This window comes from Lepisma saccharinum, chromosome 8 (assembly GCF_977018435.1).
Source record: "Lepisma saccharinum chromosome 8, izLepSacc3.1, whole genome shotgun sequence".
Lineage (NCBI taxonomy): Eukaryota > Metazoa > Arthropoda > Insecta > Zygentoma > Lepismatidae > Lepisma > Lepisma saccharinum.
Genome location: NC_139236.1, coordinates 71,952,584 through 71,971,450, shown reverse-complemented (window position 1 = coordinate 71,971,450; position 18,867 = coordinate 71,952,584). Strand labels below are relative to the sequence as shown.

The 18,867-nt window shown below is 38.0% G+C and overlaps 1 protein-coding gene across 2 annotated transcripts; it reads right to left on the bottom strand.

Annotated features, from left to right (window-relative positions):
* Window positions 1-1,767: 1,767 nt before the first annotated feature.
* LOC145991125 (retinol dehydrogenase 13-like) lies at window positions 1,768-18,173 on the bottom strand. 2 transcript variants are annotated; one of them, XM_083126894.1, is made up of 9 exons: window positions 17,899-18,173; window positions 11,956-12,125; window positions 11,241-11,333; window positions 9,401-9,634; window positions 6,542-6,721; window positions 3,975-4,084; window positions 3,729-3,818; window positions 2,598-2,772; window positions 1,768-2,561 (listed from the first exon to the last, which is right to left on the bottom strand). In XM_083126894.1, exons 2-8 carry the CDS (start codon window positions 12,113-12,115, stop codon window positions 2,632-2,634), a joined length of 1,008 nt encoding a protein of 335 aa, XP_082983020.1. In that variant the 5' UTR covers window positions 12,116-12,125; window positions 17,899-18,173; the 3' UTR covers window positions 1,768-2,561; window positions 2,598-2,631. The 2 variants fall into 2 exon arrangements, with proteins under 2 accessions (XP_082983020.1, XP_082983019.1); XM_083126893.1 differs by having other exon boundaries at window positions 1,769-2,772.
* Between the last annotated feature and the right edge of the window lie 694 nt (window positions 18,174-18,867).

The following is an 18,867-nucleotide window of genomic DNA, read 5'->3' as shown; positions in this document are numbered from 1 at the left end:
GCGATTCTTCCTGCGATCAGATTTCATGTTGTTGGGAGAGGACGTGTTGTTTGTTTGTTGCGTTGCGTTACTGTGATATTTTAACCAGTCCGTTTGTTTAGTGTTTATTGAATTTAGAGTATTCTTTGTTGTATATAGCGTGTTGTTTTAGTGTGTTATTTTTTGTACATAATTTTCTGTGTTTTGCTTGAGTGTGTCGTGTGCTTGTGTGAAGACTGATAAGCACGGGAGGCAATACTCGAGATGACAATGTACCAAAGAGGCCATGCACTAAAAGAAAAAGGAAATCTTCTCAAAGGACAAACGCGGGAGATGGTTTGTTCTGAGCGCAAATAATTTGAGCAAGAGAAAAACAATGGGGGTCGAATCATTTCTGTAAACAAAGTTCTGGACAGGACTGCTGCTGCTTTCGACGTGTCTAAGAACAATATTGTTACCATAGGGAAAGAAAAATATAATGTGGTAGAAATAAATAAATAAATAAATGCGAGGCTTCAAAATTGGAAACCCCAGGAAAGAAGAGGAATTACAGTAAACGCGTGACAAATTTAGATACTTTTCAGCAAGATGCTGTTCTCGCCATATTTACTCTTATTATAGGAGGAAAGATCATCCCACTGTTGGGAAACTGCGCGTTTCGTTGAAAGATTCGGCATTTTTTCAAGGTGGGGAAACATCTTTAAGGGCAGTCATAAAATATCTGTGATTCTCATACAAAAAAAAATAATGGACCCAAAATAAAGTATGGAGGCATATGGAGATGTGGAGGTAGAGCTCCACGCATTCTCGACCTCGACCTAGGCCATATTATGGAGGTGATGCGGTTCACCAACCGCCTTTACCACAGGTTTGCCCCAGGTACTCACTTGGGCTGAGTCGACCCCGGAGCCGCTCGGGATATTTGAAAAAGTTCCACAAACCACCGCGGGTCTCACGCGTGAAAGTCAGACGCCCCACCAACTGGACTTTGTGCACTTCAGTTGCGGTATAATTGAAAGACGGGCAGACTTTAACGGCGACTTCGGAAAGAAATGATTACTGAAAGTGTATATACAGAATGGATTGAAAAGGTAACCTGTAAACAATGCTCGTTTCATTAATTCGTTCATGTTGTAAGGGAGATGGAAATGAATAAAAAAAAAAAGAAAAAACAATAACACATTCATCATTGTTGTCATCATTGTTATTCCATTTTCCTCGAAAAACAATAACACATTTCATCATTGTTGTTCCTTTTCAACACACGTTTTCCTCGACACAGCGTCAGAAGGCTGCACTGCGTACCGTACCGCATGATATGGCAACACCGTGACGCGTGTTCCTTCAGCTCTCAATACCAAACTAATTTTGCGGCAGGTATAGTACGTTCACATCATTTTGAAAAGGAAAGGGAAATTCGTGTATTTTTGTTTATTTCAGGTTTGAAGTAATCAAAGCGCTATACGGTATTGAATTATAGGTCAAAGCTTTATAAATTGTGTTTAATTGTAAGTTAAATGGTATCTTTTATCACAAAAGGTTCAAAATAAAAGAAAACGTGTTAGTCTTTAAAAAGATTACGTCAAAAAGAGGATACAAATAATAGAAGTTGCTATTTTCTCAGCATTACTTAGACTACCATCGTTTTTAAAGATTTCGTTTAAGTGTCACGCTCATCACTGTACGGTACAGTTGAAAACGTGTAGACTGCACTACAGTATTTCAGAGGATCACATTGTTAAACACAGGTTATTCATAAAAATAAATAGAATATTTCTTAAATGTTTTTATTAAAATAAGTTTACAAAAATTACTTCACCATAGATCCTTTCTTCCTTTTTTACATATGTCCTGATAGATTAACCAATAGTACGAATAATGATTTTTAAAAATTTAAAATTATGTGGATTTCATTTTTATATTTTACGTATGTGTGTGGAATTTATTTTTATCGTTGGTGATCTTTTATCACGAAATGTACACTATATTTAGGTACACTCTAAAGTAGTAATTAGTTAAAAGTTGAACGTGAACGTGAATTTGTCAAAAAATGTTGAATATGGATCCCATATTTAATTTGTTACTGCATTACATATGTGGCATTACATTCTATTACACTGTTGGCATTCGCCATTTTAAAAAACAAAAAACAAAGTACGATTCAATTATTTTGAAAAGATAGTTCCAATTAATTGACTAATTTAAACCAATAAGTTATGGGTATAATATTTATAAGCAGATCTTCAAAAACGTAAAACATATGGCAATGAAGTAGTAGTAATTTCAGAGTGCAGATTAATTTTAAAGCCCTCCAGGTGCTCTCCCAAGTACGTTGTAATATTTTACTTCTTTTTGGATCCTTCTTTGCGGGACGTTTCTACTATGGAGCCCCGTTCATGCCAAAGAATGGGGATATATGGTTTTACAAACGATGAAATCCTCCTTTGACTACGCTGCATCTGAAGGAATGCGGGCTTTGTCAGTATAAAAATACACGTTTATTTAGCACTGAGAATCTCTCAAAAGACAGGAACAAGGCCTCTGTAAGGCAGTAGAACATAACACAGAGAAATGCATCATAGTCTTGTATGAAGATATCGACGGTGGAGAGAATGTAGGTTTTAGAAGCTCACGTTACCAAAGCACTGTGTTTTAAGAGCTTTTTACAGCCTGTTTGTTGCCAAGAACATAATCCAACTTCTCATCAGGCCTCATTTTTATCAGCTCCTCTGTTCTCTCCCAAATTCTCTTTCTTACGTCAGCACACTGAGCTATCTTGTTTATTCCACTCAACTGTAAAGAGGAAAACACTTGTTAAAAATGTATGTTTTGTTTTGAAGATAATGTCTCTGTGTTTTCGGTTGCTTATTGTAGGAACCAAAACTTACTCTCAACAAAAACTATTTTTAAATAGTTTAAGGTATGATTCGACAATTGAGATGATGTTCCTCCATCGGAAATGAATGGTGATAGCGTTACTACCTTGTCTCGACAATAGCCCCATAGAAATCAGTGTCTAAAAATACTCTAACCAAAACGGGGCTTCGCTACAGCTACTACTTAGCTCTACAACTTGTTAATAACATTACTCGCTACTTCCCTATGTTTCCGCCACATTGAACAGGAATCGATACATACAATTTGCCTTTGAAAATGTGTTGAAAATGTGTTGAAAATGTAACATATCTACGGTCGGCCCTAAGTGGTCCGAGGCATACAAAATATGCGGGGCTTAAAACCAACATTTTTGAGATGTCTGAAAAAATCAGAGATTTTTGTTCCTTATCCTGAATTAATTATTAACATATAAACATCATTACAATTAATAAACAAATTAATTTATGTATTTCGTATTATCACCTAAGAGCAATTAACAGAACATTTTGAATATATATATATGTGTGTGTGTGTGTGTGTGTGGATTCATGCTAGTAAGCTCATGAAATAGTGTATCTATCCATCCATACGTGTGTGTATCTATCTATCTATCTATATATCTCAGTTACAGTGGCGGCGATTGGGTTCCAAAACTGGGGGGGGGGGGGGCAATATGCCAAAACTAAGAGGAGGCAAAGACGGTTTACTTTCCCTTAGAAGATGAGATTTAGCATAGTTCAGGAGCAAAAGTGGCAAAAAGTGTGTGTGGGGGGGGAATTGCCCCCTCGCCTCCCCTAATCGCCGCCACTGCTCAGTTAATATATATATATATATATAGTTACACAAATAATATTAATACTATTCGTACTTACCTTGCAATCTATGAAGTACTTTCCACTCACATCTTTTACTTCATCGTCAACTGCTAGATAGAGGTAAGTAGCCACGCCTTCAGCAGGGCTCTGCAATGTAAATAAAAATCATTAAAAGCAAGGTCGATAACTAAAAGTTCCAAGTGTACGGTTCTGGCTTCAAATTATTATTATCTTCAGTAATGACACCGGAAGGAGAAATGCAGCATTACCAATTATAACATGTAGGAATGGAAGACATCTTACCCTCAAGGCTGGCTTCAATAGCGTGGAGTAGAGGAACTTTTCCACAGAGGTGAGATGAGAGAAGATGCCCGTGTGAGTCCCTCCAGGATGCAGTGCATTCACTGTTATGCCTGCAAAAACATTCATGTATCATGTAAAAAAAATTATAAAAGCTAGTATCACATATATGTGGAAAAAATTAAAATGCCACTGTTGTATATAAAAAACACTCTTGCTTTTTTATCCACGCTAACAACATGAGGTTGCTAAAATTAAAATTATTTTTCAATAGATATAGTAAATATAATAAATATGTAAAAATCAATAAGCTAACCCACCAAATAACAAAAGTACTAATTATTGTTATTATTATTATTATTATATATCTTTATCAGAAATATGAACGTTTACAATGGATGATATTCAACTTGACGTCATCGCGCAGTGCACTTTGGGAAGAAACAGCATAAAGTCCGGCAAACAGTAAAGAAATCTTATATAGTTACTAATGTGTACACATCACAAGTAGAGCTTCAATATAATATCAGTTATTTCTAATAAAAATTTACTATCATAAATGTTTTCTCTACGTAGCAATATACTGTTCTATCGTATCAATCCATCAGTGGCGTAGCGTTATAGTACGCCCGGCGTTCCCAGATTTAAAATTTCAAAAATGCTTAAATGCTGTGATTATAAAGTAAAACGTGACTAATTTCATATATGTTTGACCTTCATGGCATTATAATGGCTATTTTTCGCGATCCGTTTGCAACGCTCCACTCTCAACACTCGTTCTAGCATCTCTTTTCAATGCCTTTCCCGGCCGGACGCCGAGCACGTTCGGCGTACAGGACTCCTATATTCCTTGCTGCATTTCTGGAAGGAAAGCTTCCATTTCTACAGCACGCGCGTAAATGGGCTCTCTTACGCCGGCGTACGAGAGGTCTACCGTGATTGGTTCATGTGACCCTTCCTGCCTTCTGAAGCAGACGATAGCGGCAGAATTCCTACCCGGTTCTTCGCTCTTCGCGCTCATGCAACTCGTGCTGTGTGATGCTACAATACGCAATATTGACTGACGTAACTTTACCAATCTCAAATATACTGCTTCTTAATGGCCACTGCATTGTATAATTTATCGCACGAACAGCGATGTGTATTAGAAACTAAAAGATCAACACAGTTTTTGTCAAATAAGTTGGTGAAGTCCTCGTGATAGAAATTCAGCCTGTGGCTGCTCTACCACTTCACCCGCAAAACTATTATTTTTTTATTGTATTTTTCCGTTATTATCTAACTACTTAATATTGTGTGAATGGAAATGTTTAGCATTCATTTGAAAACTCTTAACATCGAATGGTCTCTGGAGAAAATTATTTTAAAATGTTTATCAGCATTCTCAAGATGTAATAAACAGTGGTCTGAATTACTAATCGGCACTGTTACGTCAGTAGAGTGTACGATATTTGGATCATCCACTCTGCTTTTCACAGTGCGCCAAGACGACAGAGGTCCCTGGTTCGAATCCCGGCGTGAGCACGGGTGTTCTTTGTCAGTATCCCTTCATCAATATCATCACTCATATTCATATTCGCAATTAACCAAAAGTGGTAGAAAAGCGAAGTAAAATAAACCAAATCAATCATTAGTTGGATCATCCACAACAATGGCGTCTACTGTTGTGCAGAGGCGCTTGTGATTCAGGTAGGTTTTTAATGACTTGCGTCATGCAGAAAGATATAAAAAAAGGTATAGAACACCAGAGTTCAAAACATCTGTGGCATAGTGAGGCATCTAATTTTCTAGAAACATGCAATGATGATGTTTTATTGGAAACCCAGCTTACTTCAGGCAAATAATACCTGTGGCGACTAATGCCATAAGTAAATTATTAAGCAACAAAGGGCCGACTCTTCCTTCGGACTTGGCGTTCCCACCCGAAATGTCCATGCTACGCCACTGCAATCCATAAGATTATATTTTATTTAAACTCTCTCAGGATGCTTTATGTTGACCAGGGCATTCACTTGTTTATCTCAGTTGTCTCAACCTCTGTGGTATGTAAATAATGCACAGTGTTGTGCTTTGCAAACTTCCTGATGTATTCAGGATATAGGAAGTTCCATCAGCTTATGGAGTCAGCTGTTTGTAATAGAGGCAGTAAAAATCACGATTCGGCATGGAGGAAGGTCTCCATGGCCTGGGTGATATAGAGGTGAGACAGACTGAGAAGGGTCTGACTTTTGATTTGGATTGAGGAGAAAGAGAAGAGCTTAGAGAAAGGAGTTGAGGGAAAGTGAGGAGAGTCCTGGTCAACCTACAACGAAGCCTAGAGAGGACTTAGTTTATTTTATTCTTCCAAATTATCATCATTCTTCAGATAGACAGGTTATTATCCTAAACCAACCATGATTCAGGTTCAAAGGTTCATAAAACCCAATGAGTGACCATTGTATTTTCTAGTTGTTAGTTTTAGTTGCTAGAGGTTTAGTTTTAGTTGTGCCTTTCGCACTGCCAAGCGTTTAACTCGTCATGTTAAGCCATCATTCTGTAGAATGACACGCTATTAAGGACTGCATATTTACCTGTACCATCCAGTTTTCTGGCTAACTCCATAGTGAACATTAGGAGATATAACTTCGAGTACCCGTAGGAGCCAGCTCGGTCGTCCTGCTCCAGGAATTTTGAACTATTCGAGATGCAAGTTCTGTGAGTGCAAGAAGATATGTTAATAACTCTGCTAGGCTGGGATTTCTTCAGCAAATCTGCAAAGAAAACGCATATATCACATGAAACAAATGTTAAGAAATATGCAGGGTTTATTGTAATTCGTGATCTAAGGTACCTGAAAACAAAATGGCCTATTTACTGTTTTTAACTCAACAGATGACGTTGTATGTCATTTAGTCTGTCCGAATGACGTGATTGGACCTGTTGGCTGTACTTCAGGACAAAGAAGCGAAATTGCTGGATCTCGCGATTGTGTTCTACGTGATCTAATATTGAACATGTAAGTTATTACTTCCTACATCTTCTAAGTGATTGGTGTTTATATCTTTTGTTATGATAGCTCATATTGTATACAACAATGTAGGGGGAGGAAGGGTAATGTGTCCAGTGCGGGCAAAGTGGCCATGCGAGTTTTCTTCGCTGTATAGAGCTTCCGCCACGCGGGAGCCGGGCGAAACAGTCGCCACGGATGCTGTCAGTGACTTTGAAGCGGGAGGCTGAACTTCTGTAGATGTGAACTCATTTTATTGTTTTTTCGGAAGTCTGATTTTAGCTAAGTGGTACAAATTGTTGACTATAGCTAAATAATAATAAGTGTTATAATTATATGCTCTTGTGCGGTTTGATCAGCGTAAAATAACCTTTCAAATGATGTCTGTTTGAGAACGCTGTCATGTAGGTTAAACGTTAGACCACAGTTTTTGTAATGGCGTCATTCCGGGCAAAGTGGTCACGAAACAGACAGACTCGAAAGGCAATGAAGGATGGATTAGATGTTTAAAATGTAAGAAGTGGGCACAGGAAGACTGAGCCGGTTGTGAGGAAGAAGATGATGAGTTTGAGTGCGAATTTTGTAAATAGACCTACACCTAATCCTTTATTGATAGACTATTGATTACGAATTACTATTTACTTTATCTTGTAAAGATTTCATACTTAAGATAATAAACTAAACCCACAGCGCTACAGCCCTTGAAGAGCCTTGGCTTACCTACCGACTGCTGGTCTCCCTCCCACACTGTTCCTCCGCCACCTGTTATAGCGTGGAGGTCTTAGACCAGTATTGGGGTGACGGGTGATCAGCCCGACGAACCAGCCGTTGTTGTAGGTCCTCTTGACCGGGTTACGCTCACTCACTCGGAGCTTCCCAATTTCCTCACGATGGTGGGTTGCCACCGGCCCTATACGTAGGCCGAATAAATTCCGACCAGAGCCGGATTCGAACCTACGCCGTCCCGCAGCGAAACTTAAGATAATACTTATTCTTAATGTGTATTACTTCAGCTTGTGTTGATTAAATACACACTCTGAATCAATGTGATTTGTTCATTTACCCATGCAGGTAAAATGGTAAGGGGCTGGCCACTTTACCCAACCTAGGTGGGCAAAGTGGCCACTTCGTACTTTTTTTAAAAAAAAATAACGTGTACATTTCTAAACAACAAGAATTTTTTAAAAAAAATAGAAATTGGAAGTAAAGTTATTCTACCTACTATTGGTCTATGTTTCTATAACTTTGCTGATTAAAAATGTATGATAAGAATTCATCAAACCTTAGAGTGGCCACTTTACCCTTCCTTCCCCTACTAAGTTTAGACCGTTTATAACGAAAGAAAAAGGAACACTATGTGAGGTAGACTCAATATGGCCCACATAGTACATAGGAATATATCGTAAAGAACAGGGTGCGAAATCCTGGGTGGGGGGGGGAATTCTCCCCCATCAACGATCTTGTTCTAAAATTCCCCCCCCCCGCCAAACTTTTCCAGGGGGGAGAATTTTTTTGTTATAACAACAAAAGATAAACAATTAGTTTTAAAGTCGAATATATTTCACGGAAATAATATCGAAAACACACACAAATAATTAACAACAGAGCCTCGTCTCTGAGGACACTCAACCCAGCATTCCCCAGAACACAGAAGTTAGTCCGATTTGTTATTTCTTCTCCATTTCTCATGGCATTTCGTCAACTACCGCAAAGTATATAAATATATAAATAAAAAAACTTCTTAGCTTTTAGATGTGATTTTTATGTTGGCAACTATTATCTTATGTGTCTTAGTTTTGACCACTCCCCCTACTCACGCAAATCATTGTTACAGCATTAGCAGTGTAGTAATATCTTAAATTTGCAATCGAATTTTGAATGAAGGACAATCGATATTTTGTAATATAATATATATAATTATAATCTAATTGAATTATTTGATAATTGAGATATAGGCTACTAATATTTGAAAACTAAAATTGGTACAATAATTCAAACACCGTTTTCCACGTTAAACTGTGAAATGTGAAATGCTTTATAATGTGGTAACGTGAAATGTGGCTGGTAGCCCTCTAAGTAGTTCAAAGGGCGTGTAAAGAGGTCAGAGTCACTAGTGTGCACGTTCTTACGGGTTGATGTGCGGAACGATGCAATTTCCCAACACTAGCGCTTTTGGCGCTTACAACGTTTACCACTTTTAGTCCTCATTTAATGACATTATATATATATATTGTGTGTGTGTGTGTGTGTGTGTGTGTGTCTGTGGGTCTGCTCCTTCCCCCCACCAATCTGTAGTAATTTCGCACCCTGGTAAAGAACATGTTGCACATAATGTTGCAAATGTGACATTTGTTACTCTTATGTTCACGTGGAGTGTAGTATTTCGTTCATTAGACTGGTCACTTTTTTATTTTGGTTTCCATTGCAATAAAACTGAACTCACCTGCGAGCAGATGGGTGAGTAAGAATGCCCCGAAGTAATTGGTGGCCATGACCTTCATCAGGCCTTCCTTCGTGGTTCCGTTGATGCCTCCGATTCCAGCGTTGTTGATGAGGACGTCCAGCCTGTTCTCTGACCTCAGGAACTCCGCTGCGAAACGTCGAACATCCTCCATGGAACTGACGTCCAGATACTTGGCGAACACGTTTTCGTTCCCCGATTCCCTGATTATCTCAGCTGGAACGAGAAATGCAGACATATAACCAAGAGTTAACTTTGCCAGAGGAGGCGAATTTTAACTGAAGACGGTTAAGTTAAAAGAGAAAAATAAATTACATATAAAGGGTGTTTCATAAAGTGCGCAGTTTTTAAATCGCTTGTCATTTTTTTGTTTGATGGTTGGCAACACTGTTCTTATCATTTTTGTAATCTCTGATCACTCCGATTATTACTTGAGCAATTTGTTGGCATTTTTTCAGTTTAGTTGCCATGGAGCGGTTCACTATCGAGGAACGCGTCGTTATCTTGAAAACACATTACACAAACAGGGAGTCTTAGGCACAGACAGTTCGTAATCTTCGCGCAATCTTCGGACATAACAATGCCCCCACTGCAACAACGTAGGAGGTTGGTGAAGAAATTCGAGATATCCGGGTCAGTTGCAACCATAAATTCGCCTGGGCGAAAAAATAGTCGTCGCACAGATGAAGACATTGCAATAGTGCAAGACAGTGTGAATGTTAGCCCAGCGAAGTCACTTCGCCGTCGTTCACAACAGTTGGGGATATCGGTATCCTCAGTGCAACGAATACTGAAAGAAGACCTTCATATGCACCTTTACAAGGTTCAGTTGACGCAAGAGATCAAAGCAACCGATCATGCGAAACTAAGAAATATGACATATGCCAGACATCATTTTTCACTTTTAAATCGCATACGGGCATATGCTGGACACTTTTCACTTTTCAATTAATAAATCGTAGTGAATGTGTAAAATAATAAAAATAAAAATGTCAACTTTCATGTAATTTTGGCTGAGTTATTGCATTTTCAAAAACTGCGCACTTTATGAAACACCCTTTAGTATGACTGAAGCATCGCAGTGAACGATAGAAAAGGGCTAGGGACCATTTTTGGAACATTCTGTCTATATGATCTCTATAAGTGAATACTATACTAAAATAGTTGCTGTCTTTGTTAGTGCGATAGGCCTAAAATTACGTTAAACCGCTCCGATTCGAGCCTATTCCTCCATTGTATATGTATGCATACAAAAATATTTGTTGAGCGAGCACATTGCACAGTGGTTCGGATCCAACTTTAAATTGTAGGTCCAGTCCCAGTTAGCCTATCTGTGCATAAAGTGAACTTCAAACAAACAATTTAAATATTTGTTGGAGATAAACAAAAGTATTTGATTGAATGGTTTGGTTATTTGTTTTCAACTACTTAATACTAAAATAACTACAATAATTTGCTTGAGGATCCTAGAAAATATGTCTGGATGAAAATTGGTGTGATGAAGAAACAGATGAATGTACAAAAATAAAGTGAAAGAAAAAATATTTTTAAACAAACTGCAGAAAACACAAATAACGGTTTACTATGCAAGATATCACTTTTGAAGATTAGTAGTTTGATTTACATTCCTTCTCAACTTTATTTGGTCAGATGGACTAAATCGGAGCTGGAAAACCCCTAAAAAAATAGTTTACGACAAACAAATAATAATCGACCATTTTTTTTATTTGCGATGGTGCACGGTTAATTTATTTCTCCAACTTATTTTTTGGTTACTCCAAGCAGACATCTTTTTTTTCCTGTAGGCGACATCAAATCTTACCTTTTGCTGCTTGTGCTTCATCCATATACAAACAAGCTATAATAACCTTCGCTCCTCGCCTCGCCAGATCAAGGGCTGCCGCTTTACCCAGTCCTGTAAGGGAAAAGAAAATACATTTTAGAACTGTAATTATACCGATTCACGTCTTGTATTACTTGACATAGCTGTGAATCGCAAAGCTTTTGCTTCGAATTTCTTATATTATTTTCTCATCTATTGGATTGCGTTATAGGAAGACGTGTTGTGCTTTTTGTTTTCATATTTCAAGGACAGTAATACTTAATATTACATAATGTTCATTCAAATGATAAGTAAACATAAGCCATTTAAACTCTATATTTAAAATGAGCGTGTACAGTTATCAGCAATAAAAATGAGGCACACACGCTTCCCTGGGCGTTATGCGTGTTGCCAAACTCTACGACGATGAACCAAGTTTCTATAGAAGCGAGTATTTAAGGACCCAGGCGGATCATTTACATTAAGAAATAAATGCCTAACTGGTTTGACTATTCCAAAGGCACTGAATCAGAGTCGCGTAAGAGTAGTGTGAGCTGGATTATGGAAAAAAATTTGAGTCCGCTGAGCCAATATGGACACGCCGATGCATAGAACATAAAGTTGTCCTCAAACATGAAAGAAGGATGGTCTCTTGAAAGAATAGGTAAATTGGATAATGCATAATGTCCGATTACGATTGCATGCTAAAACTTACCTGAGCCGCCGCCTGTGATTAGAACCGTTTTTCCGTCCATGCGTTTCTTGCCTTTGTATGTCACCTTCTTCCAAATCCCTCGAAAGGTTTCTTGATAGTACATCCTTAAGAAGAGAAACGCTACTAGGAGATCACGAAAGAATTTCCTGATCAATCCCATCCTTCTAGATCTGAAATTGATTTCAAAGAAAGGATTACAACAAATTTTATCCGAAAACGGAGTTGAATTTATCATATCCTAAACGACGAAGTAGATCGTGTTTTGATTGGATTGATTGATTTGCTTTATTTTACTTCGCTTCTTGTGCCACTTTTGGCTAATTTGCGAAGATGGGGATGAGTGATGATATGATGAAATTGATGAATGGACACTCACAAACTTCCATGCCCAGGCCGGGATTCGAATCCAAGACCCCTGGCGTCGTAGCGCGATGTGCTGACTGACCACTCTGCCACGGGAGCCGGCTAGATCGTGTTTTGTTTTGTGCCGCATTTATTTCGAAGATGGTCACAAACCGCCAATTCATTTCAATATCTTCACATGTTCACGTCTTTATACTTCTGTTCACTTCTTATATATAATTCCTCAGTTTTATTTTATTTTTATCGCTTCTATATAAAATTCTATGTGCTCATTATAACGTACTTTATTGTGTTTAATTGTCCATAGTTTCATTTTATATTAAATTTATTTATTTCTTATTGGACTGTTTGTATTTTATTTAAAAAGAAAATACTTTATGGCTGAGATAATAAAATTTACTTTCGTTATTATTATTGGTGTAATTATTACTCATTATCATAATTCAATAATCCTACCATAGACTTATTCATTCGGAAGTAATCTACTTGGATTTGATTTATCGCCTAATCCTTTCCCCGGCTATTCCGCCATTTCAAACTGAGTTCAAAACAAAACGTCTTAACACACTGAGATAGAGAACTCCGAGATTGAAACCAACATAAATTAGGAAATTGTGTCTTAATAATTGCATATACTTTCGCTCATGACATTCCAGTCCATTTATCAATGAGTTCGATATACTTTCATTTGTGTCATAAGGTCTTACGTAACTCTAATATTTACCTAAAAAACTGTTTAATCGACGAAAATAATTATTACAAGTAGCCAACAAAAAAAGTGTTCCGTTCGTATGAAGCTATTTAAGTGAAAGTACTCGATAATTAATGTTTCTTTTGTTTTGTTTTTGCAGTCAGGCGCCATTATTATCTAACTTCTTTCATGTGAGAAGACAATACAATAAAATATAAAATATTATTACGTACCCAATAGGACCAAGTAATGTAAATAGTTTGCCAAAGAGAAATAGAGATGGCAGCACCAGGCATGGAGGATTAAGAATTAGCATAATATATGTGAATAATTTTACAAATAAGAACAAAGCAAATGGAAAGATGAAAAACAATAGAATCTATTATAAGAAGACAATTAATAAATATAAAAGAAATAAATTAATGTGTATACTTCATAAATTAAACTAGTGATCATATGTAAATTGATCAGAAAACTAAAGAAGTCAAAGCACTGCTGCAATTTCTTTTTTTCGAACAGATCTTGAATCTGTCTGATTTGATTTACCTTTCTAATAGTGGCGGTGCGTTCCAGTCGACGCCCAACGGCACTTTTAGTTGCGCGTGTCAGTCGTTTGGCACAAAGTACACCCTAGGTTGGACATATTTAGTATTGGCGCGTTCCAATCGCAGCCACAGGGGAGGAAATTAGTATAGTTCCCAAAGCCTAAGGTAAAAAAGCTGTAAGAAGGATACAGTAATCCCCAAATCGTAGAAAAAGCGGAAATAGAAGAAAATTAAGAAGAAAGTTCATATCCAAACCATCTACGAAAAAGGAAGTCCAGATCCCGATATTCCATTTCGAAGGAAGTCCAGTTCCAGACTGTCCATTAAGAAGGAAGTCCAGATAGAAGAATATACAAATTGAAGAAAATAAATAATAAAAAACATAATGAGCTTAAACTTGACTGTAGATGAGAATTATAGAGAAAAGTAGCTCATCATGTAAATATTATATTTCCATGTATCCTTATTTATGTAATACATTCGTTTAAACGTCTCCATTGGAAGGCATCCTGTCTGGTTTCGTTGTCTACAAAGAACCCTACCCTGTAGATATTCTAGCTGAGGTTTAAAATTAAGATTTATGCACCTTGCACAAAATTGAGGTATTTAAAGATCAAAAACTTCTACGGTAACGGCAAATTTGTGTTCATATTTTTCAAGAGGAATATTTTAAAGCAGGCAGTATCGTGGTATAATCTTACATCAGGTTGTTTTGGATATAAATGCACATCGTTCAATGCATAGTACGTATAAGTCAAGGGCACCTGCGGGATTTTTTCTCAGGGGGGTGGTCAGAGTTAGAATTCGCATCTTCCCCTTCAGTCATAGAAACTTATATTTTACAAATAATAAAATTGAAATTGAATTGAAAACATCTTGGCGTTGTTGACAGACTTGAGTCCACTGGATTCGCCTTGCTTCCTTCCATAAACACCTATAAAATGTTTATGAAGAGTTCCTTGCCTTTTTTTAACGTTTTCACAATGCACAGGTATATAACAGAGATCACTTAATCTTATCCATGGGCGTATATATAGTTCACGTAAGGGGGGTGAGTTCAACTTTTGGTACGAAAAGGGTTGCTATATTTCATAAGTAAAAATCTGGAACACTGCTGACCGGAAGCTTGTTGGCGAGCAGGGAAGGGGGGGAGTGCTGGACCCGACAAAGTTGTGTGTATATACATGTCTATTATCATATTCTTTACACTTCTTCAAAAGAAACAGAAATCTACTTCGATGTATATCATTAATCTTGCAATTCCTTTTCGGTGCCATAATGAACTGCTACCTCACAATGTCGAAACTTTATTTGAGAACTACGGACTGAGCAGTGCGGACACTCAAGTACTGGCTTTTTGCAGTAAACAGCTTACCATGCAATTGAAGAGATTTGCAACTGAAATTCAGTGCTGCTAGCAGACAGCGGCGCTATCGTGAAGTCAAATATCTTTGCAGCATCTTCTTATATCTCGATAACTCTTGTATTATCGAGAGGGAGCAGTTCAATGTACAGTTAGATTGTTTAGTATTAGGCTCAGTCAATAAATAACGAGGCAGAGAATATTACACCAAAACTATGGTAGTTAGAAATGGGTCGACGGGCCCGAAATGGAGGTGCAGATGTGACGAAACTGATTCGCGCGCGTTTTCCCGCTAGATGGCGTTACGTGTCTGGAAAGGTATGCGCAAAGTCTGCTAACCGAGCAGCGGCCGCGTCCAGACATTCCGTGTTTCGAAGCACGCAGATTCCCCTCCACCAAAAAAGTTCAAGACCCTCCACACTAGTGCCGGCAAGGTCATGCTTCCGTTCTTCTTCGATCGCAAGGGACCGCTCCTCGTCGACTTCCTGGAGCATGGAGCTACGATCAACGCCCAGCGGTATTCTGAAACCTTAACAAACCTCAGGAAGGGAATCAAATGAAAACGTCCCGGTCACCTTTCTCGTGGTGTCGTCCTATTGCATAACAACGCTAAACCACACACAGCCAACGCAACAATGCAATGTCTGAAAAAATCAAGTGGGAAGTCCTGAGCCACTCCTCCTATATTCCAGATCTGTCCCCGTGTGACTTCCACATTTTCGGTGAGCTCAAAAAAGCACTGCGGGGACAACGGTTTCAATCGGACAATGACGTCAAGGAGTACGTGCGCAATTGGTTCCAACAGCAGCCAAAGGAGTTCTACGAGCATGCCATTTTGCGAATGGTCTCGCAATGGGATAAATGCCTAAACAGGGACAAACAATACTTCTGAGGTTCATTACATAAGTACTGTGAAATATCCTCTGCCTCGTTATTTATTGACTGAGCCTCATAAAGCATTTTAATATTACGCATTTAAATATAAATAAAGTTGAGGAAAGTATAGTTGTAATCATTTCATCTTTCTTACCCGATTCGAGGACACTTGTGTATCCCGAAAAAACTATTCGGGACACCAGAACAAATTATATCATTCCGGGGTTGTCACGGAAAAACCCGGACGTATAGCAGGCCTAGGTATGATCAGGCTATCAAAATCCAATCTATCAACCAGGTCATCCAATATTTTGACACACTGTTCCAATAAATGAGGGAATAAGTTGTTGCAATTTTGCAATGTGTTTACTGTGTTCAGAGAAACGTCAGTTCAATTCTACTTCAAAATGGTCCAACAACGGACAAGGAAAGGTTTACCTTGTAATATTTTTTTGTTCTCTCAGCTGGTGCATTATTTCCTCAGACTTAATGGCTGGGTGTTCTAGGTCTTCATTTCTTCATCATACTTTTTCAGAACTCTCTCTTAGGTTTTTCTTTTATTTATTTTTTATTAATATTTTTATTAGAATACTGACATGTTCACAGTACTGAACAGAACAGTCTACCTTTTGAGGTGCCCAACATAATCTTGCATTGCATGAAAATAATTTGGTTAGAACAAGTGGAGATGTTTCAAACTCCCCACAGGTTAACACAAGCCCCGCTACTTAGTATTGATACGTTTCTGTTCATCTTGTGTCAAACAACTTGAGAATGTTACGGTGTTTCCCTGGTTTTCTTGCACTGCGTATATAAAAACCAAATTTCTTTACAAAGACTGGAGGGAAAATATTACAACTGATTTGAACGTCCCAAAGCAGTTTCTTATCGCAGAAATTCCGAAACTATCAGTAAATTCGAGACATTTGGTTTGTAGTCCCATCCGGTGTGTGGAATTACGTAATTTCCTTCCCATCCGTATCCCGTCCTATACGTCTCGAATAGAGGAGAATACAATAAGTCCGAAGAAATTTTTATGAACAAGCTGATAAAACAGGTAATCTGGCAAATTTTCTGAACCATAGGGGGAGGGGCGTTGGACCCGTTGAACCTTCCCCCTTAAATACGCCCATAACCTTATCTCCTTTACGCGCCGAAGGGTAACGTAAAAAAAAGTAATTCAAAATGACGACGCAACTTTGCGATTTTTTTCACTGCCGAATTATATAATTACATATGTAATTTCCGTTCCCAATCTATTCCCGCACACCCCTCAGCATTACTCTAATGTCTCAGGTAAAAACGTGCTCTCGTCATTTTGTTGAATATGGAAGCTAATTGTTGTAACTTAACAGCATGCAAATCACAGAAAACAATATTATTTGTAATAAAACATAGCTACAATTTCACCATTCGAATTGCAGGAACTTTTTCCAGATATTTCAGGGCTGAAAGTGGCCCCTTTACGGGCGCCCTTGGTATAAGTGGGCGAAATAAAAGCATAAACTGAGAGAGAGAGAGATCTATAGTTTCTTCGACATGCTGTTATCATTGCGAGAGAAGAAGCCCGCTGACTGTAAGGGAGAATACACACCGGAAAAATTTGTTAATTAGTGTTGAATTAAGAATGACATGTCCAGGATGATTGTCAGAGATTATATACTCTTTTGTCTTAGTTGTTCTACAGAAAATACACTTGAGGCAGTGGTTACTTTGGTATTTTTATCACAATTTTAATAATTATCAATACGCTCGTTTTTTTCTTCAGGTCAACGGTTGGTTCAAGATGTGGTAAAAATATATAATTACAAAGAAAATTTCCTTCCATTCGGAAATAGACAGAAAAGAAAATGTAAAATAACTCTTTCATTTCGTTACTAGTTACTTGAAGAAAGCAAATGAGTTACAGATTCAAAGAGTAACTGTTACTAGAAAAAGTAACTAGTTCGTTACTACAACCCGTTAGTTCCAAAAATAGCAAAATATGGACCACCATTCTGATAGACTTGCCTGTATCATCTTGGACAAATTGAAACACAATTTGCTAGTTCTGGTTTAATTGTACTTTATACCTACATATTTACATTTACGTAGAGCTTACTTACCTTAGAATGTCAGGCAACTCACGTTAACGTCAACCCGAGAAAAACCAAAGAGAGCACTGGCTACGATAAGACCTTGCAGTCGAACTCAATAAAAACGTGATCACAATTAAACACAATCGTTACGTGAAAAGAAAGTGTATTACATAATGTCTAACCAGGTTGTAAAAGTAGTGTAAGTTAGCAGAAAAAGTAAAAAAAATATATGAACTCGTTCTCAGGCATGCGAAAACAACAGAACAAGGCCAGCAGCTTCACATACATAATCACCTAACGCATTCTTAATATTTGAACCTATCATTTGAAGCATACTATGCTGCATTATCTTTCACGTGATCACAGAGTGTCATGATGGAATATATTTGTTTTATCACCAACTAATGATGATATGTTGAGATATTTATAGAAGGCGTGTGTTGCACTTTCTTTGTCCGGGTTCATGCCATTCATCCAGTGGCGGCGTGGGGGACAGTTGCCTCCCCACCTTTTTACCCTACTATATGATATTTTATTGCTATCCTGGTCTAACAAGAGAAAGTAAACTGTTCTTGCCCCCCTTTAATTTGACACCCAATCGCAGCTACTGCATTCATCAGTGCAGTTACTTGGTGACGGTGAAAGATTGATTGATTTCTTTGTTTTTTTACCTCGCGTTCTGCCACTTTTCGCTAATCGCGAGAATGAGTGATGACATGATGAAATTGATGAATGGATACTCACAAAGAACACCCACCCAGGATTCGAACCCGCCCCCCGACATCTTAGCACGCTGTGGTAACCACTCCGCCACGGAGGTCAGCTGACGATGAAAGAGGCGAGCGCAGGAGCATACAGAAGGGTTGAAGGACGCGCAACCCTCCTTTAAAAGGAACTAGCATGAACATTTGTGAGAAAACAACAAGGAGTTTGAAGGATCTACTAGAAAAAAATACAAAATTAACAATATCTTATAATAGATAAGATACAATGCTA